Below are 22,176 nucleotides of genomic sequence, written 5' to 3' on the forward strand. Positions count from 1 at the left end.
CTGTAGCTGCAGTATTTTTAGGGTCTACTGTAGATGCAGTATGTTTAGGGTTTACTTTTGTTTCATTTCGTAGGTAGTATAAGTTGTTCAAAAAGTCAGTAAAGAACAAATACGCTGATCCAAAGTTTTGAGAAACCTACTGTCTCATTTTAGTGAAAAATATCTTTAACCCCAGTCCCACCCCCACACACTCAACTCTACAGCTTGGTCTCCCTCCTGAGCTCAGAGTCTTCCCTTCTCCCTGCTGAACATTTGACCTCTCCTCCTGTCCCTGCTGCTTAAAGTGATGAAAATAGCTCACTCCTGTCTCTCCCCATTAGCTGGAGCAAAACGATACTAAAGGAAAAAAAGGGGGGGGGGGGGGGGGGGGGGGGGGGACAGCCCCACGGTCGACTCACACTCTCCACTCGCTAGCGAAGGGCTAAGGCCTCATTTTGTGGCCAACGCCCGTGTCCCTGTGCCAGGGAGGCGGCAGAGGTGCGAAACACTGGGGCCCGCGAGACGGCAGCAGCGGGCGGGGCCCGGCCAGCCCTTGGTTCTGGAAGGAGCCCGGCTGGGACCGGGCCAGTCTTGGCCAGGGTTTGGGAGGACTGGAGCTGCCGTCCTCCCAGCGAAGGTTTGCACAGCTGTGGGGAGAGAACCCTCCCCTGCACGCCTGGCGGTTGCCACAGCCGAGCAAAGCATCAGAGGGGGGGGGGGACGTTCTGGCGCCCTGCGCTGCCTCTTCAGCTCGGAGTTCAAGGCCCGGACCTCTTTTTGCTGTATTTCTTTTGCTGGCTTCAAGCAGACGTTCTCTAGGGTTGGAGTAGGGAGGGGCCGGAGCAGCACAGGGTGCTGTGTGTTACCTTGTTTCTTCTTTGCCCTGTTTTCCAGCCGTCACTGAGTGAGGTTTCACTTTACGTCTCACCCCTTGGGATTCTGCCCGAGAAGTTGCAGCTCAATAGGATCCATCTTTCTTTTTTTCTCTTTTTGTTATTGGCCTCCTCCATGGTGTTATATTCCAGATGAACGGTAATCAAATCCAATACCAGTGAAGTTTGTCTTCTCCCTGCTTAAGTGTGTGAGGACATGTGTCCCCGTTTTTGTTTTTTTCTAAAAAATAAGCATCTGGGTAATGGATTGTGGATATGTGGAGTTTACCTCCACCCCCCCCCCCCCCCCCCCCCCCCCCCCCACACCTCTCTTTGTCTTTCTGCCTTCCAGCACTGTCAGTCATGGCGTGTGATGGATGCATGATGTGGAGGGAGAGAAATGTGTGCTGTGCCTCGTATTATAGCAGCTGCACTGATGACTTTGCAAGCTGGAAGTGAATAGTGAATAACCAAGGTGCTGCAAGGCAAGATCCATTATATTGCAGTAGTCCCTGGTGTATGAGGCTGACGGAGACGGCACCTATTGGGCAGGACTTTTATTTATTCTGTCATCAGATCTCTGGTGATTATGAGTTGAATCAGCATTCATGAGATCTGCTTACGCTTACCTTCTAAAGTCACCACTGTACATTTAAACCATTCAGTTCCAGTGTGTGTTAAATTCCAACACGTACACACCTTATTCTACTGAGCCAGTTCACCTGAACCAAATCTTATTTAATGGAAGATTAACATGGAAGCCCTGGTGGAGAGCATGCCCAGATGCACGCTGGGTAATTGAGGTTATACCACCAAATATATTGCTTTCTGAATCTTCAAACATTACAACATTAGTTTTGTGTCCTTTAAAATGAGGTTGATGGCTCTTAAATGAGCTCATAGTGCACCCACTAAAGAATATTTCTGTCACCTTGACAGACACACAGGCATGTAGATACTAGTAGAATCTGGCAGGCATCATCACCCAGATTACCACTTTGATGATGAAGTACCATTTTACTACAAAGCATCATGATGACTGAAATTGTTTCTGAAAACCCCCTAAATACTCTCAAAACACATAAGCAGCTACAAAACCTAAAATTAACATTCATTTGAAATAATGATTGAAGTAGAAAGTGTCAGATCAGAAAACTGCTCATCTACATTGTTACTCACATGTACACTCTGTGACATATAGACATGGAAAGAAAAGAAAATGAAACAAGCATCATCTACCTCCTCTATATGAGGTTAAGCTGTATGCCCGAACTGGACAAGACATGATCTCAGTAATTCATCTCACCAGGATATATAGCAGTGACATCAGAATGTCATTCGGGCCAGTCGATTTGACAGTGTGGTTGGATGGTCACAAGGAGGGAATATTAGGAAATTAGAACTGAAGGGATTGTAATACCAGACGAAAGCATAACATGTTGATAGCAGCTAAAGGACCTTGGAATCCCACAGGCAAATGGAAATCATGAAGAGGCCACACGAAAAAGCAGTTACAGCCCAAACCTACAAAGAGTGAAGCAAAGTCCTGAGAAGTCAACTGAATGTGAAGAGCAAGATTTAGACACCTGTTATCAGACACCTACACTCAACCTGTTATTAGACACCTACACTCTACCAGTTATCAGACACCTACACTCTACCAGTCATCAGTCATCTACACTCTACCTGTTATTAGACACCTACACTCAACCTGTTATTAGACACCTACACTCTACCAGTTATCAGACACCTACACTCTACCAGTCATCAGTCATCTACACTCTACCTGTTATCAGATACCTACACGCTACCTGTTATTAGACACCTACACTCTACCAGTCATCAGACACCTACACTCTACCAGTTATCAGACACCTACACTCTACCAGTCATCAGTCACCTACACTTTACCAGTCATCAGTCATCTACACTCTACCTGTTGTCAGACACCTACACTCAACCTGTTATTAGACACCTACACTCTACCTGTTATCAGACACCTACACTCAACCTGTTATTAGACACCTGCACTCTACTTGTTATTAGACACCTACACTCTACCAGTCATCAGACACCTACACTCTACCAGTTATCAGACCTCACTGGCATAATAAGCTGGCCAAAGGAGGAGATAGTAGCCACTGACTTCAAGGAAACTCCTCACGATGCATGAATGTTTCTTCCCCAATCCAGCAATTTGAGACTGTATACTAAGCAGATAGAGGGGACTGAGGAAAAGGGAGCATCATTTTCCAATGTACATCTCGTTTTGTACTTGTATATTACATTTACGTTATACACTTACATTTTACACTTTCAATGTCCACTTACATTATACACTTACAATTTACATTTACATGTTTGGCATTTAGCATTTTTGACATTTATGTTCTTATCCAGAGCAACTTACAAAAGTGCTTAGTCATTTACAGTAGTTTAAACTTCGAGTCACCTTTGAACTACAATACTACTGAAATACAGGAATCAATACTGAAACCTAGAAGTGTGAAATAAGTAGAAGCTCTATTCCAGACAACAGTATGTGGAATAACAAACAATACATGCTAGAGTTTCATTTAGCCAACGACAGAATGAATTTCATGTGTGCAGGGTAATTTAAATATTTTAATATTCTTCCAATCGATGAGTCTTCAGTCTGCATTTGAAGTTTGCAAGGGCCAGTGGAGGTTTGTTCCAGCATCTGGGAGCCAGGAGAGAGAATAGTTTCGATGCTCATCTTCCATGAGAATTGATGCATTCCGTCTCTGGGCTGGACTGTACTCGAGGTTTGAAGTACATGAGATATCGAACAGGTTTTAGAGCCAAGCATTAGGTCAGAACCACTATCCAGGATGAAACGTTCTGGCAGTCTCCTGGAGCTGGGTTTTACTTTTCATGGGGCAGAACAGGTTTTATGGGAAGTAGTGCCCTCACAGTACCTGTGTTAATAATGTGGCAGTGTAGCCACTATGCATAAGTGGGTTTCTATAAACGTCTTTAAAAACTACAGTCAGTTGGTGTTGCCGTTATGGTTTGTATGTTGTTTCTTTCCTCTTAGCCTTTTTATGTTGTTGACAGTTCATTTTAATAACGGAATTTACATCAATGTTGGTTTTCATCTTCATACTACCACTTGGTTTTACGTGCAGTTTTAACTGACTGATGACTAAATGATATTATGTTCACTAAAGGTACGACAAATTTGGGGGAAATGTAATGCAGTGCCAGCTATGCTAACATTTAAAAACAAAGACAACTTTTTATACCATCAATGTACTCTATTTGACAAGAAGCGCCAATGAAATGCAAACATAAATGAAAAATCATCAGGAGACATGTTTCATTACGCATGACCTGTTCCGGCGTTTGAAAAGTAAGACCCAGCTCGAGGAAGCAGCCAGACCCCTCTCATAATGTCTATTTTACAGCAGGTTGTATGTTCATGTGTGTTTCATTCGGTTATGAAGGGCATGTGTAGGTGTCCTGAAGAGTCCTTCAGTAAAATCGAACCAAGAGGTCTGTATAACAGAATTGTATTTGAGCAACTTCCCATCCTTGGGCCAATGGGTCATCATTCTGTGACGTGTACACAGGGAAACTTTACGGAACATGCACAAAACGCAGACATGATGCTACAAAGGATATTCGTCCCATCCACAGAAAAATAAGAGAGAGAGAGAGAGACAGACAGACAGAGAGAGAGAGAGAGACAGACAGAGAGAGAGAGAGACGTCTGTTTTTTGCAGATTCCTCTATGAGATTTGTAAACCATGTTTTTGACATACTGTCCCAGACTGGTTTGAATAAGTGACCATATGATGAGTGAAGTATGTCCCTCTAGGCCACTCACGCATGACTGCACTCCATGTACCACATTTTTGTTTTTATGTTTTGATTGTGGGCAATCTTATATTTACACTGTCACCTCTGGTTTGATTCCTCCATATTAATGACTAATTAGAAAAATCTCGTTTGGGCAGTTGAGCCTCCATATTTGGTACTTCTGTGATATTATTTTTCAAATATATACTTCTTGCTTGTAACCTGGTATTACAATACTTCAATGACCCATGAAAGGAGCTGATTGGAAAGTCGGACAAAAAGCCCTGAGCTCATAAACTGGGCTTTAACTGGAGCAGAATCAGGACCACTTCTTTGAGGAAGTGGGGTTGCAAACTGTTGTTTTGGGTTGATTACTATGCATTTATTGATGTTTAGGGTATTGATTTTGGCATACCTTTGGATTAGCTGTTAATTGGGCCCGTTTGAAGTAGTCATAGTACCTTGTGGTTCTTCTGAGCTTTCTGATGTTGGTAATTGTAGCTCCCTTTAATTTTGAGTGTTAAATGTGGTTAAGGATATCGTGTGTGCTGTGTTTATTATTACAGAATAAAGTAGTATAATGTTGTGTGTATTTAACAGTGGCCCCTATGCTCTGAAGCTGGAGGTTTTCATTCCTGCTGGAAGAGACTATGTGTGTGTGTGTGTGTGTGCGCGCGCGTGTGCCTGCGTGTGTGTGTGCGTGCGTGTGTGTGCGCGCGCGTGTGTGTGTGTGTGTGTGTGTGCGCGCGTGCGTGTGCCTGCGTGTGTATGTGTGCGCGCGCGTGTGTGTGTGTGTGTGTGCGTGCGTGTGTGCTGCCTGGCATGCTGAGGTGAGTTATGAGTGCTCCGGATGTGTGTGTGTGCACTCTCCTTTGGTGGGGTCAGTCTCTCTGTATAACCCCATGATTAAAGTGTGTGCTTTGTGTTTTCACAATAAGCCTCAGCAGCCATTAGAGTGTCACCAGCCGTTAACTAAGGCGTGTGTGAGTAGGGTTGTCTGTCTGAGTGGCTGTGCATGTCTGTGTGTAACGCCGAGACTCTGTCACCTACAGACACACCTAAAAACACAAACGTAAACACACACACACTCAGAATTAGTCATCTCAGACACAGGAAGCTGGACAGACAGTAAATCTTCCTCCTCCTTAAACTCATCCTGTGCATGTCTCTCTCTCTCTCTCTCTCTCTCTCTCACTCACTCACTCACACACATACACACAGTTTCATTCCAGAACATGAAAAGATGAAGGAAAGCAGTATGATCTCCAGCTCAGCCAAATGTCAGTAAATATGATGTGTATGATTTTTATTTCCACGTCCATGATCAAGATGTGAGGGTTAGTGTGGCACAGTACAGCGTGTGGTACACAGCGGGCTGGGCTCCAGACGCCCGGGGGCACGGGGCTCTCAACCAGTAGGCTGTGGACAGGGCGGGGAGAGGGGCTTGCTCCCAGCTGTGGTGTTTAGGTTGGCATTTTCACTGGTCACTGCCTGTGATGACTGGGTGGATATGGGTGTGTGAAACGAGCTAGTGACACACACCAGGAGTGTTCAAACAGTACTCAAATAGCGGGTGTTGGTCAAGAAACGTCTGAGCTAAATCCTTTAAAATCCACAGAAAAGGTACGAAAATCACTGTGTGGAATAGTATACCATCCCGTTGCGAATGAAGCTATCATATTATAGATGAATCATGATGATAGATGAATGAAGATTGCAGTAAAAATTTGCATCTTTACACAGTATTTCACGGTTTTACTTTTTCCTCAAACTCATTGAGCCTTTAGGTTTGACTGGTATAGTCCAGACAGAGAGCACAAGACAGCAGACAGAAGGCCCCGGCACATTACTCCATGAGCTGAAGAGAAGAGGGAGTCAAACAGACTGACTGCTCCTCTCTTTAAACAAGCTCCTCCTCGGCCTGGCACTGCCAGTGTGATTTGTGTGTATGAATGGATTTTAGTGTTTCACTTCAACTGGCCAGTGCACATCCACAGCATGAGAGTCATGTGAAATGAATGTACTCTCTGACCTGTGTCCACTATCTTTCAAACCTGTGTGTGTTTGTGTGTTTGTGTGTTTGTGTGTGTGTGTGCGCTGAACGCCTATGAGTGTACACATGTGTACACACACTATTAGATTTGAGTAGACTCGGACTACAGTACAGTGAATTTCTCTGCTTGTTATCCTCCAAGCACACACAGGTCTCAAATGTGCTTTCCTCAGCACTTGTCAGCCAGGGATCCGCCCCCACCCACACCCCCCCGGGGATCCGCCCCCACCCACACCCGCCCTCGGTCCCATGGTGCGGCCCAACCCAGTCATCTTCTCCAAAATAGAAACTCTTCACAAAGTCTCTGGAGACATGAAAGCCCTACCTGCAGGCATTTCCTGCAAGGCTCTATTTCAGCCATACAGAGTCAACACGAGGCTAAAAGGGAACACTGATCTACCTGATGACTGCTTCCTTTCACCGGCCAGTGGCTGGCAGCAGGCGAGGGTGGAGTGGTGGGGTGGGTGGGGTGTGGGGGGTGGAGTTCAGAGAGACCTGCTGGTGCTCCACGGGCACTCCAAATGTTTACCTACACCTAAAAATACCTGTCTGGGGCAGGCGCGTAGGACGCAGCATGGGCGACGGTGGGTGGGTGGTGCTCATGGACAGGTGGAGGTGGGGGATGAAGCCGCTGCTGCAGGTCTCTGCCAGGCCCGTTTCAGCTCGGCCTCTGAGCCGGCCGCCCAGTCTCGCTCAGATCAGTGGCGTGTTCGCAGACTGCAGAGTGCAGAGTGATCGGAGAGATTGGTGGGAGTTTCTATGGAAGCTATTGCAGTAGTCCATGAACGTAGAGGGTGATTGGTGTTTAAGAGCATGGAGGTTCCTGCTGATGTTCAGATGAGTTCGCTTCATGTTTCTTTTTCTGATGCTTATCACCAGGGGAATTCCAGAGGTGCAAAGCAAACGCTTGAAAGGTAAAACAGCCGAGTGTGTCAGACGGCTCTTGAAGACCGACATCTAGACCGACATCTAGTCCTGCGTCCCGAAAACCACAGCGCTAAAATGATGCAGTGCATGTTTGTCCTTTATTATCTGACTCTTGTACATCCATCGATCAGTGAAAGAAAGGGCTCGTAAATGCATGTATCTGTTATCTGTGCCATCTATGTGTTTTCTGTGTCTAGTGTAGACCTGCAGTGATTTAGTGATAGAGCTTGTATGAGGACTATAATGAAAGTCTGCGTTGCTTCCTGTGCACTACGACTGCTTGTTCATGGCGGCCTTAACTGAGACATTATACTACAGGACCAAAATAACATCTACACGTCTGGCCATATTTTGAGCGGCGAGTGTGGTATGAGGTGTTAACCCCATCCTGACGTGTAGATGGCGATGGGTCAGGGAGTCTGGGCTGCTGCGTTTCCCCCTCTGTGCTGCTCTGTGCTGGCGTACTGGGGCAGCTGGGGGGAGTCACCACGTCCATAAAGACACCAGTGTTCACCATACGAGAGGCCATGGCCCACTCACATCAGCCTAAACAGTCCCCGCCACCCTGCATCTGTCCCCACACCGTAACGTTTATAGGACACTTGTGCTGTTCAGACTGACTGTGTGTGTGTGTGTGTGTGTGTGTGTGTGTGTGTGTGTGTGTGTGTGTGTGTGTGTGTGTGTGTGTGTGTGTGTGTGTGTGTGTGTGTGTGTGTGTGTGTGTGTGTGTGTGTAATCAAGTTAATAGTGAGGTAAAAGTATTTAGATTACCGGTATGTTTTAAACACAAATTTACTGACACACATACATTCATACATTTTAGAAAGGTGCTATATAAGTGGTAAAATTCATTTTTTATTATTTTATAGTTGTAACAAAGCTCAACAAGCAATCATTAACAGACTCGGTGCCTGGTGAGCATATCTCAGAATAAACCGCAAGAGCCAAAACAAGTATGTTGCGGGGGGGGGGTCACACACACCCACCCACATCCACACCCCCCCCCCCCCCCCACAAAGGTTATGAAAAGGGATTTATAGCCACACCCATGTGCAAACACCAGAGACCAGTAAAGAAAGGACACTCAGCTGCCCGGCCACAGCACACATGTTTAAAGGGACCAACTGGACGACTGTATGAACCCTTATGAAGAGCGTTCGCCCCATTCCCACCCACCCAGAGTAGTCTACCAGGGCTGATGAGCTACGGGACGAGGCCTTCATTAATGCGGGAGGGCAGTAGGCATTGGGCTCGGATGGCTGAGGCCTTCACAAAAACATGGAGAACGAGGCAGAGTCAGCCAATGTTCCAAGCAGGCCGGTGTTTCTCGGTTTCTCGGTTTCTCTATGTTTAATACAGTAGTAATAAAAAGGCAACATGCGTTGTAATTTTGAAATGGTCGTATACTTGTACCTACACATAAAGCCCAAAGACAGGACTGTTATTATCCCTAGGTCTACTTCCTTTAACATTCATTTAGCCCTTCTAGTTTTATGTAAACTAACAACAAGGTAGAATAAAACAAAGAATGTCTCCATGCTTTGTTTTACTTTAAATAAAGAATAATACCAGTATGGAGCTAATGTCAGTATAGTGTCCGATGTTTGCTTATGACCTGTTTTCGTTGGTTCTAGCGTGTGGGATTGGTAACACGCTGTTAGCTGAACCTGTTCGTGCGCCGTGCCGCTTTAAGAAAACTTTGTTCCCACGCAGACTCGCACGAAATATGCAATATGTAAATCAGCAGTGGGTACAAGAACGGACATACACGGTACATATGCAGCATGAGAAATTAACTCTCACAATCAAAAGCTTCTTCATGACAAACTTGAGGTTAAAGTGAGAGAAATAAAAAAAAAGTGTGTGTGTGTGTGTGGGAGCGTGTGTTAAAGGAGTTTGTTCTAGTTGTGATTGTACCTCCCTGTGAGCGTAACTCCGAAACAAAAGCAGCTTTGAGCGTATGCTGCGCTGAGAGTGGTGGGGATTAAGCAGACTTCTCACCCCCTCCTCTCTGCCCTTGGCTGTCGTGTGGTGGCACGTGGCACAGGCCTTCATGCATATCATGTACGTCAGGTGCTTGTGCTCCGTTTCCTGTTCTTTGAAATATTCCTCATCTTAAACATCTCTTTTCTTATTAATCAGTCAATTTCTCAGTTGACTCACTCTGCTTGGCTCTGGGCTCTCTCTCTCTCTCTCTCTCTCTCTCATTCACTCAGTGACCCACACCCTTTTTCTCGGTTTTCTCTGCTCTCCCACTCTCAGCATATTTTTTTCTCTCTCTTTTTCCAACACAAAGGACATATTGTAGGTGCCGGCGGTAAACGTGGTGTGTTCTGGGCTGCAGGCTGCTGTTGCGGTGAGGCTGTCCTCCCGTCATTTTGCCACTTGCTCTCAACCTGCCTTACGGTTTAGTGCAGCTCACCCACAGGTCTGGTTCAGCCCGGCTCTCTGTAGGGTGTTCCTGTTTGTTCCTATCACAGCTACTGCCATGACTGTCTGTGTGGAACACTAACAGTTCACAACAGCACGTTACAGCAAAGTTGTGTCACATTTCTCTCTTTCTGTTTCCAAGCAAAAACACTGTCTGGCATCCATCACTAGGTCAAACTCACCGAATAGGTCAACACCCCCCCATTCTTCAACTCCTCGGAAGAAGAGGAAATGATATTGCATTCTCCTGTGTCAGCCAGGGCTGGAACGAGAGACACGCAGTAAGACGGACGGTCAGAGAGGTACCCAGAGACTTACCTGACCTGACCCAGTTTAAGGGCCACAGGAAGTTGCAAAAGTAGAACCTCTCATTGTGTTTCTCTCTCTCCCGTTCTCTCTCTCTCTCTGCTCACGAATGTGCTGTATGTCTGCCTTGCTTATGCTAGGTTAGTTATAGTGTTATACGTTTGTTGCAATTTGCCTGTGAATGAGTTTTGCAAGCAAACCTTTTGTCTAACTTCATCAGTATTTCAGATTGTTTTATGTGTCAGAGGTGCCTTGAGTTTCTGTTAACACTGAAACACTGAAGCACTGTGAAGACGTTTTGTTGCATTATGATTGTCGTTGTGCTATATTACTCTATACTGTGTGATTTGTAGTGATTGTGCTCTGTAGCATTTTAAGGGGGTGATCATTAGAAAGTTTTTAAATGTCAGCATCAGTATAAGTATCAGTTATGTGATGACTTCAGTATCGGTAATGTGATGGCTTCAGTATCAGTAATGTGATGTCTTCAGTATCAGTAATGTGATGGCTTCAGTATCAATAATGTGATGTCTTCAGTATCAGTAATGTAATGTCTTCAGTATAAGTATCAGTATCAGTTATGTAATGGTTTCAGTATCATTATCAGTGTCAGTTATTTAATGGCTTCAGTATAAGTATCAGTATCAGTAATGTGTTGGTTTCAGTATCAGTATCAGTTATGTAATGGCTTTAGTATAAGTATCAGTATCAGTAATGTGATGGCTTCACTATCAGTATCAGTTATGTGATGGCATTCATATCAGTAATATGATAGCTTCAGTATCAGTAATGTGATGGTATCTGTATCAGTATCAGTTATGTATGGCTTCAGTATAAGTATCAGTATCAGTAATGTGATGGCATCAGTATCAGTAATGTGATGATGATGATGATGATGATGGATACTTTATTGATCCCAGAGGGAAATTAAGGACATCCAGTAGCTTTACACGTGCACTCAGTAGAATACAGATAATACAATAGTACAGGCAATAATGTTAGACTAGAAAAATATAGATTGGATAGTACGCAGTATGGGTAAAAAATAGCTTAAGTTAAATAAATTCAAGTAAAATGTAATGTAATATAATCCGGATGATAGGTGAAGGTTGATTTGGTAGTCCAGGATTATTTCTTGCAATGCTGAGAAGAATTGAACAGTCTAATGGCCTGGGGGACAAAAGACTTCCTGAATCTGTCCGTGGAGCAGGACTGAGACAGAAGTCTGCCACTAAATGAGCTCTTCTGCTTGATGATGACATTGTGCAGGGGGTGGTCAGAGTTGTCCAGGATGGTCAGCAGTTTGTTGAGGGTTCTTCTCTCTGCAACGGTTGTGAGAGACTCCAGCTCAGTACCTAGCACAGCACCAGCCTTCCTCACTAGCCTATCGAGTCGCCCGATGTCCCTCTTCTTAGTGCTGCTCCCCCAGCACACAACAGCCCAAAAGAGGACACTAGCTACAACGGACTGGTAGAACATCCCCAGGAGTTTCTTACAGATCATAAAGGACCCCAGTCTCCTCAGAAGGTACAGTCTGCTCTGCCCCTTCCGGTAAACGGCGTCAGTGTTTAATGACCAGTCCAGCCTGTCGTCCAGATGAACACCAAGATATTTATAGGTCTTGACAACCTCCACATCAAGCCCGTCGATGGAAATCGGCTGTGGAGAAGTCCCAGATGGCTTCAGTGTCAGTAATGTGATGGCATCAGTATCAGTAATGTGATGGCATCAGTATCAGTAATGTGATGGCATCAGTATCAGTAATGTGATGGCTTCAGTATCAGTAATGTGATGGCATCAGTATCAGTAATGTGATGGCTTCAGTATCAGTAATGTGATGGCATCAGTATCAGTTATGTGATTTCGTCATGTTACCTAGTGTGGCCACCTAGAGCTGTTTGGCTCTATACTCAAATACCTATACTCTATACCTTTTTGGTCATGCTCTATATATGGCTGAATATATTATATGTATTTATAACATACTTTCCTTTTTAAATCGCCTGTACCAATAAGAATATTGGAATAATTGTGTTAAATTGAGCCCAGCACTGCTGTGAATTTCAAATGCATTGAATGGGGATGTTTGCCAGGAATTCCTTTCAAAATTTCTGCTTTAGTACACTATGTTTAGTTATAGCAATAGCTCATAGAAATGACTTCAGATATAACGGGTGCATTGTCAGTGTGCTGGTGGAGATGGAATGAGCAAATAATAAACACAAACACCAACACAAAAGGCCCGAGGGTGTGGTGAGCTGTGGGATGGGGTTGCGTTGGAGGGCGTGTTGTGCTGTCGGAGACAGGAAGGGACTGTTGTGTCATTCTGAGCGCGGACACAGTGTGTCTTTCCCGCAACAGCTGTGCTGCACCTCGACTTACACAAAGGGACCCAGCGTCCACACATCCGCCATTACACCCTGTCTGAATTAGAAGTGAGCAAAACAGGTTTTTTTACCTCTGCCATTATAGACATGCGCCATCTATAATACACATTCTGTTATTTCCCATAATAGCTAGTACACATTACTACACACTCTTATTGCTCTTGTTTTTACATCCTTTAAAAATGGATTTCTTTCTTTTTTACAGTTTTATGGTTTTGCTATTTCCATGTTCATATTTATTGAGTACTTGTGCAGGGTGAACCAAACTGTGTTGTATGTGCATGTGTGATGTGGTCCTTACCATGTGTTGTGTCTGCAGGCCTTACCATGTGTTGGGGACAGCTGAAGTGTCACCTGTCTTTGTATCATATGTCCCAAAACACTGGAAGCGGCAAAATGTCACCACAACTAGCCACATTGGCATGATTCCAGAAATGACTCGCTCACTCTGGTGGCAATTTTGTGTCAAACTGTAGCATCAATCCAGAATTTCATGTATTTTTATTCTATCTAAATGCAGAGATGTCGGCTGTAGGCTGTGGCACAATGTGTGCAGGTCCATCATTGGGTGCTTGTACAGGGCACACTTTCAAATCCGACTCTGAGAAGAGTAGCTTTCCAAAAAGCACATTAAGAAGCCTATGGAATTCTGGGATAAAGTCTTAAGACAACTTGAAAATGACTCTGCTCATGACCCAACACTTACAACATTTGTGAAACATGGTGTGGATTCCTGGGAAACAGACAGATGACAACAGCAGAAACATTATAAACGCATATTACCTGCCCCAATTGAATCAAATGCCTCCAAACCTAATGAACATCATAGAGCATCCTTCTGGACGTGCTTACGTGGTCCACCTGAGTCTAACGTCATAGAGCATCCTTCTGTTTATGTAAAATTCTGTCTGTTTGTCTAATTATTTAAAATTGAAAGTGTGCAGTTGCTATGTACAAAAAGGGTGATGATCCCTATATGGTTTAATCCATATATGTATTTACTCTCAACACTGAAATTCACCTTTTCTTTTTTTTTTTCAAATCCTGTGAACTGGAAAGAGGTGAAATGACAACAAATGTCACTGCCATATTACTCCTAGTCGACACTGTAGTCTCTTTCTTTCACAGCCAAGCAGCAGTTCCATAGATGTTTGCTCAAATCCTCAATCCCGATTTGGTTCCTTAACCTTGTGGTGCTGAAGCAGCTTCAGGCTCGGCCTGTCTGCCTGTAGTCCCGGTGCTGTCCTGGGGATCTCCATGGGTCAGCGTGCTGCTCCTCACACCACGGCAGAACTTATGGTTCTGAGTAAAAGCCACTTCTCTGGAATGCTGATAATGCACTAGATTACCAAAGACATGTTTATGATTCCAATTTATAGCCCTCCTTAACCAAGCAGGCAATGTTCTGCTTCATGAACATGTATTTATGTCAGGCCTCCATTAATGGAGTCTGCCTTGAGTAAGGTCTTTTTCAGAGCTGTGTTGGTTTTTCTTTTTACACACTGTTTTCATTTTTTTTTGTGGGCCAGCAGTGTGACTAATGGCAAGAGAGTGCCCTGATATGATGGCATAAACAGGATAATATTTCACATGGTTATCTGCCATAAATGGTCTAATCCAGCTGGATTTATTGTAAGGAAAACATTTCACTGGCATTGAGACATTGCAAAGGCCAATGTGGAGACTGTTGTGTTCAGTTGAGCATGCTCTTTTTAAAGTGGAGAATTTTGCTCCACTACACAAGATTCTTTTTAGAAGAACTTTCACAAAGTGGTTACACTGCCACAGACACATTGCTTTAACACAGCAGACTTCCAGGAGAGGTATGCATTGACCCCGATATTGTTCTGAGAAACTGCTGACTGAAAAACTGAAAAATCTCTTCAGTAAAACATTCATTGAAGTGACAGGCACATAAAACCTCAATAGCTGATATAAAGTTAGATTTACCGTAATGGTATGGGAATAACTTAATGGTAAAAGAGAACAACAGCGGTATAGAGGTTTATTATTCCTCAAACAGAACTTGTCACATTTCTCGGTATGAGAACACTTACACAAAATCAGTTTCTGCGTTTCACATTCTAATGAATGTCTGACTGTGTAGATTATTCATCTTTTTCTGAGAGTATTTGTAGGCCCAGGTCCAACATCATCACCTCGCCTCATGTGCAGTACTCACTATTCTCCAACATCTCCATTCTGTAGGTTCTCCAGATTGACCAGAAGGTGGAGAGCATCCTGAACATCTTGGTGGAACAGTTCCAGCCCAAATCAGACCTTCTTCCAAAACTAGGCCAAAGTAGTGCTAGCTCCCGTGTACTGCCCATGAAACGACTGGCCAGCTTTACGGATGAGAGCCAGTGACAAGGCCAGTCGCACAAGACCAGACTGGGGGACGTCTTTCAGCAAGGTCTGTCAAAATCACATACTGAAGAAGACTTTGCTTCAAACTTTTCCTTCAGACTTTTGCAAATTTGAAAATATGAAAATGAGATGTTATGGTCAAGGAAGCTGGCAAGATAAAGGAACATACAGAAAGAGGCTGGAGAGCTTCTCACTGAATCTTTGAAATACTGTGTGAAAGATTCACTGAATCTTTGAAACATCCTACTACCTTCAAGCCCCTCATGTACTTCTATCTTCATTTGACTGCTGTCGGTTTGCTGGAGTAACGAAGGAGCCAAACGCACTAGAGATATTTGCTATTTGAACTGAAAGTCCTGGTCTGTTTAGATTTAAGAACCACTGATCCACAAAAATGCTACATGGCAAGATCCATAGTCATATGTCCGTCAAGACCATTATTAGCTCATGAACTTGTGGCGCAGCTCAGATATCTGAGGGAGTGCGACAGATCTCATCTGTTCCCCGTGTTAATCTACACTTCACATTTAGTAAGTGTGAACACGTTCTGCTCGAGTTAAATTCACCACTGATAAATAGTTATGGCAGAACTAATCAAAACAGCAAAATACTGCTGATAGGGTTTAATGTACTTAAATGGAATATTAGAAAGGAAGAGGGAAAGCTATTTGAGGTTGTGGACTTGGTGAGGAGTGCCAAGGTTTTCAACAGAGTATTCATTATAGACATTCAGAAAGATTTCTTACCCTAAATCTGTGATTATTTTTCTCACTCTGGTTAATTAAATGCAAAGTTTCTGGTCAGGTAAAATGCCTTAATACCATTGTTTGATGGAAAAAAACTATAGGAGAAAAAAAAATCACCAATTTGTTGACATAAACCCTGGAGCAGAGATGCATGTCAGACCCAGATGACTTGAACTCCATTCACCAAACACACACATCTCCTGGAACTTTTCCCAGGCACAGAACAGATTGCTAGGTGGTTTTGTTTTTTAGCATGTTAATTTAACATTCATTTTTATTACGATCTGCAGAGGGAGTTGATAGCTGAAAGAGGGAGAGAGTTAGTATAAGAAGAGCCAGGTCTTCCCCTTCCTGCCCTCATTTCATCATTCACTTTGAAGGCTTTCACAAGTTTGCAGATCACTGGGGAAAGCGGGTGAGAGAAACTGAAATCTGAATGAATGACTGCCGGTTCTGTACAGTTTTATAAGTCATGTACATATTGTAGGGCTGCCTTATATTTATCAGGTTGAACAAATGATTTGGAATGACTCTTCCAGGATCCAGCGATTTCCGAGCATACCACTGTGTTGTATTAATTATCTTTGAATCTGTAAATAAAATATGTATTTACATTTTCAATGTTACCATTTTATGTTTACTGTTGAGATTGTATGTGATGGATCTAAGAAAGTGGAACCAAAGGTTAATGAAAACTACATGACTAATTGCCGATATGTTGGGGGGGGGGGGGGGGGGGGCTTTATTTGTCACCATTAACTTGACACGTTCACAATCATCTCTGTGTGAACTCTCTATTGTGTCCTGCTGCTGTGCTGAATTTTCGAGTGGACTTCAAGTGGAGAAAGTATAGGTCTCGAATTTCTGCACAATTATATTTGTCTTCAAAGGCCAAAAAATACTATAGATATCCCAAAATCAACAAGGCCAGTCAAGGAGTAGGATCCTACGAAAGACAGAGAGAGAGAGAGAGAGAGAGAGAGCAATGAAAAAAGAGAGAGAGCAACGAGGATGAAAAAGAAAGAGAGAGAGAAAGAGAGAGAGAGAGAGCAACGAGGATGAAAAAGAGTGAGAGAGAGAGAGCAATGAGGATGAAAGAGAGAGAGAGCAACGAGGATGAAAAAGAGAGAGAGAGAGAGAGAGAGAGGCCAGGAGACTTGGAGGGAGGGAAGGAGAGTAAGTCTAGTCTGGAGCCATGTTCAATTACAGAGGGCTGTGACTACACATCCATGCACATGCTGTTATTCGGCTTTTGTCTGCTGTTTTACATCTGACAGAGACCTCGGCTCAAGTTTACAGAGCTGACGCTGTGTGATCAAGACACTGTGCTACTTTCATGTGGAGAGTTAAGGGAGCCTCCCCCAGCTCAGAGGCCGTTTGATGGCGTGAGCTAGCGCTAGAGATCAGGCTCCTGGAGAGACATTAAGGAAGTAAAAAAAAAAGTCTCAACATCAATGACAAAACAACTCCAAACAAGTCTTAGGCTGTCCGAAATGCATATTCTTGTCTCTGCCTTAGACACAAGAAGAGAAGGAGTATTGAAGGTAAACACTGATCATTCCTGTCTCAACACCTTTCCATTCAGGATGGTGTATCCAGGAGGTGTTGAACATTTTACACATTAAGAACAGCTGCCTAACTCGAGACAAGTTAGAAAAACAACTAGAGTACAGTTAACAGTCCATAATAACCCAGTTACACAGGCCGCTGAGGTCTGGGTCCAGTTTCCCAAGTGTGGCAGTACCTCATACTAATTGACTTCAGATTTATTTCAGCCTCCCTGCCGAGCTGGTCCGCCATTAGTGGAGCCACCTCCACTCTGCTGGGGCCCATAGGACCTGATGACAGGACTGAGCAGTGTGTCCACTACTGGGGCCACCTGTGGCTGGGGACCAGCGCTTCCCTGTGAAAGCAGATATGAGTAAGAACAGATGGGGGTGTGCGGGCTGGGCGTAGCCCTGCAGCAGCTGACGCCCTACACTCCAGAGCTCTCGAAATAGCAGCAGGCCTGCGACAGGTGGGCCGCTCCTGCTCTGAGGCCTGGGGACCACGGTCGCCCGTTCACAAACAACAGATTCCACGCCGCGCCTCAGTATGTTCCCTTTTTTTACGAAGGGCCTGGCAACTGCTGGTCTTCCATGGCCAGACTCTAGAGCAGGGCTATTCAACTGGCGGCCTGCGGGCCAGAACCGGCCCATCTCCTCATAAATAATAATGAATATTTGATAAACCGCCGTAAAAATAAAACAAAAAAATCTTACTTGCAACATTTTACGACACTGTGTTGAAAGTTACGTTCGAATTTACGTTCGCGAATATACGTTTACGTTTATTAACCCCCCCCCCCCCCCCCCACCCCCTCCCCCTGTCAACAAATTACGTACGCCAACCCCAAGTGTTTGCTTCAATTTTACATCCACTACGACAGTATTGGTATGGGTCTGAAAATTGTCTGGCCCACAGGTCAGAGCTCTCTGCTAAATCTGGCCCACAGAAAAATATAGTTGAATAGCCCTGCTCTAGAGGATAGTTTGTGCACATCACAGCCAATGTTATGAGAACAGGCAGGGAAGACTTAATAATTCACAGTGTGTGTCAAAGACGAGGCTTGCTCTGCCCTCTGCTCACCTGACCTTGGGGCTGTTTGTGGAACGTCTACCCTTACACTGACCCTGTTTTGCCCGCATGTGTTCTGTATGCTATAAAGTTGGGTCGTGGCTGCATTCCCTAGACGTGTCTCTTTTTGTGTGTGTAAAACTAGGCTCAGTTTGGGCCATTTCATCCTGTGGTGTGCATTTGCATTCACACTCGGTTCTTTTGTAGAAAGTGTGATGGTCTCATGAAATAGGTCACATTGCTGAGTTCTTTTCTCCCAGACAGAAGGAGAATTCCGGGCCAGGCCTGGAAGGACTTCAGTGGCAGGGGCTGGTTTGTGCAGCCCAGGCAGAATGAGAGGCATGAGGGGGGACAGCTGCAGTTGTGCCTGGCTGCTGCCGTAGTGGGGGGAGGCGGTACCAGGACACACCAGCACTGGCCTGGACAACACACTACCTACATACACACATGCACACTTAGCAGAATTGTGCACACCAGCTGCCGTATCTAAAGGTCTTTGAAACTTCACTAGCAGTCCAGTCATCCAGAATTTTTCTATATTTAGGTCTTTTCATGGTAAGACAACAGTGAGACTATATACTTAAGTCTGAAATTTTATTTATGTTTTGAAATGTTCTATACTCTTTCTAAAAACATATTTTGGCTAGAAAGTATTTATTAACTATTTAAAAGGTTGCAATTAAATTATTTACTTCATTAGTTCCTGCTAAGCTGGTGTAGGAGTGTATGGCGTGCCATGTTCTGTGGCGTCACACAGAGCTGAGCAGATTAGAGCATGGTTAGGTGGGGGACATTTTCCTCTGCTTGCTTGACTGAGATGATAACTGATAAAGAACTTTTGACTGGCTGCAGGTGTGTCCACCTAATGAGCCCCACAGAAAAGCAAACATGCAGCTGAATTATAAACAGCAGCCTGCCTTCTGATGACAGGAACGCCAGTGGAAGTCAGTGCAGCAGTCAGCAAATCACAGTTACCACTGACCAAGCCAGTTAGAAACAATGCTTGCTCCTTTTAGAGGCTGTACACATCACATGAGCTAAACTACCTGACACAGGATGGAATTAGCAAATGCGACAAAGTCCGTTTAAAAAGTACAGGTGGAAGGTACGAAAAAAAAGGATCAGTGAATAAAAAGTAATTTCATATTTGCCTGTCAGATACAAGAAATTGCTACGCATTTCTATTTACATCCCCTGGCTGCATTAAAATACCTGTAGGAACACAAAGCTTCCAAGTGTGGCATCATATCAAGCTTTTAATGTGCGCTTTGACATAATTTATGAATATTTTAATTTATTCATCATTTCCTGATAACGTATGTGGTGGTTAATAGAGGATATGGAGGGGGGAACTACAATATTTCGATGAACTGCCATTTACAGGAAAGCGTGCGTGCCTTCAGTAGTGAGAACCAGACTGAAATGTGAACATAAGTGACAGTTCGCTGAGAATTTTTGCGTATGTTACGTTCACTTTGCGACATTCACCTTTAACGCAGACGCTATGAAGATCTTAAAAAGTATACTGTTTTCCCTATCCATGCTATTGCCTGCTGATAATAATAAATAAATTAGAACAAAGTTTAAAATTATTTTCTTATGACAGCAAAAAATGATAGTTTAGATGACGACTTTAGAAATTACAGTAAATATAATAAAATTAAATTATTTACTTCCACAGTGGTTAGCGACAGGGGTGAGACGATTTTCTTCATCAATAGGCTATACATATAATTGCGAACAGGAAATGAACTCTTGTTAGCTCTCTTTCGTTCAAGCGTGTACACAAATCTTTTCTAAGAAGTCTTGAGGAAGGGAACATTTCGACAAGCGATGTGCAGTTTCGGTGAGTGAGTCAGTTCAGTGTAACGTTCCCTCAGCATACATAAGCCAACAACTACCTCCACAGGTCGTAGGAACACGGCTACTTGTAATTCCTCATTGCACGATAACACCACTGCAGATAAAGTGAATATTTAACGCTTTCCTGCTGGCACACAGGAACACACAGGCGTTCACAGGTTCTTGCCTTCAAGGTGAAGCTTGTGGCGTTTTGTGAAACGACTGGATCACCTATATTTACTATTTACCTTGTGAATTGCTGTGCCTTCACGCTCATTTTCATAAACATCTCACCCAATTATGTTATCGACAAACAAATACATTTTCCCATTCGCAGGCCCACGTATGAAGCTATTGAGAGTGATGTCCCCTGAAATGCCCCCAGCCTTCAACGAACTCATGTTAACCCAACAGCCTTTGGTAAAAAAAAAAACATAACGGTGCCGACAGTAAAAATGAGGTGTGTACAAAACGAGGAAAGAACGCACAACGGACAGATCAGGGTTACTGTGCATCAGGTAATACAGTAACAGTCTCAAGAGTCTTCTTGGTTTTAGCATTCTACCCATTGGTTTTAATTAGCTAAGCCTAATTGCCCTGTCTGTCCTGTTCTTGTTACATGTAAGTATATTAGGATACCAGTGTTGTAAAAACCAGTTAAAGCTAATGCTGACTATTGTTTTATTACAAAGGAGAACCTCCACTTAGTGGTTTGATTTCAGAGACACTCCACCCAGACCATGAATACTCACCTTCATAACAGTAGTCTCTCTCTCTCTCTGTATATCTATCTCACTCTTTCACTCTCACTTTTGATCTATGGTCCACAGACTTCTCAAATGTCATTATTTGTTTTGAATTAGACATTACAATTAAGAGCTGAGATGTAATATTTTACTTCATGTTTATTGTGGGAAATGTAGTACATTTTAATGGATTATATGCTTGGAAGAGGCTACTAAAAATATTTTTAATCACAGGTAATTATTGTTAAAGAGTGGAAAGCACTAATTTACAGAATGGTCAGATAGAACAAAGTTATAAATGTATAAATGTCCCTCAAATCTAACTTTAGCACAAGTATAGGCCAGCATCAGAAAATGATTTCATTGTTTTTCAACCACTGCTGTTTAATTCTTGCATTAATTTAGAAACACATCTCATAATAATATACTCTTTATATATATATATATATATATATATATATATATATATATATATATATATATATATATATATATATAGTCTTTAAAACTATACTAGTCTGTTAACTTCTATAACTTGCTGTATTCTGCATGCCAGGAAAATTGCATCCCACTCAATATTTTTATTTCACAAAATAAGACTTTGTGAAATTCGCTTGATTTGTTTGGTCACTTGCATGGCCTAATCACTGTAAAATTATTCCCGGACATGTTATGACAGTTATGTATTACTTACAGAAACAACAAACACAAATGGTTGCTGCATCTCTCTCTCTCCCTCTCCCTCTCTCTCTCTCTCTGATGAGGCCTTTTGTCTGAGTAGGAGACCCAGACACAACAGTGCACACAGCCACACACTCTCCCAATGGTTCAGCCCACAAAGCCACACACAAGTGAACAATGTGAGCAGGTCTACAGGAGGCGGAAGGGGTCGGCTGGGGAGGGTCTGAGGTCATGCACCTGCAGCCTAAGAGCCCTTAAAGACCTCACGCAGGTGTTTTCATGTTGTTGTTTTTTTTTCCATTTGTCTTTTATTTAATTATTTAAACACATGGGCAAACCTGGATATTTTTTTGCTGCTGCTGCTCATGTTCATTTATATAGAAATATTTACATACATCTTAA

At 43.4% G+C, this 22,176-nt stretch overlaps 1 protein-coding gene across 1 annotated transcript in view; it reads left to right on the forward strand.

The window, feature by feature from the left end:
- kcnq1.2 (potassium voltage-gated channel, KQT-like subfamily, member 1.2) overlaps positions 1-16,499 on the forward strand; it is a 105,746-nt gene extending 89,247 nt beyond the window's left edge. Inside the window, exon 17 of the mRNA XM_077007045.1 lies at positions 14,985-16,499. Coding sequence (XP_076863160.1) covers positions 14,985-15,143 — 159 coding nt within the window. The 3' untranslated portion in view covers positions 15,144-16,499. The remainder of the gene's footprint in view (positions 1-14,984) is intronic.
- The last annotated feature ends 5,677 nt before the right edge of the window (positions 16,500-22,176 follow it).

Source organism: Brachyhypopomus gauderio, chromosome 5 (assembly GCF_052324685.1).
Source record: "Brachyhypopomus gauderio isolate BG-103 chromosome 5, BGAUD_0.2, whole genome shotgun sequence".
NCBI classification, from domain to species: domain Eukaryota; kingdom Metazoa; phylum Chordata; class Actinopteri; order Gymnotiformes; family Hypopomidae; genus Brachyhypopomus; species Brachyhypopomus gauderio.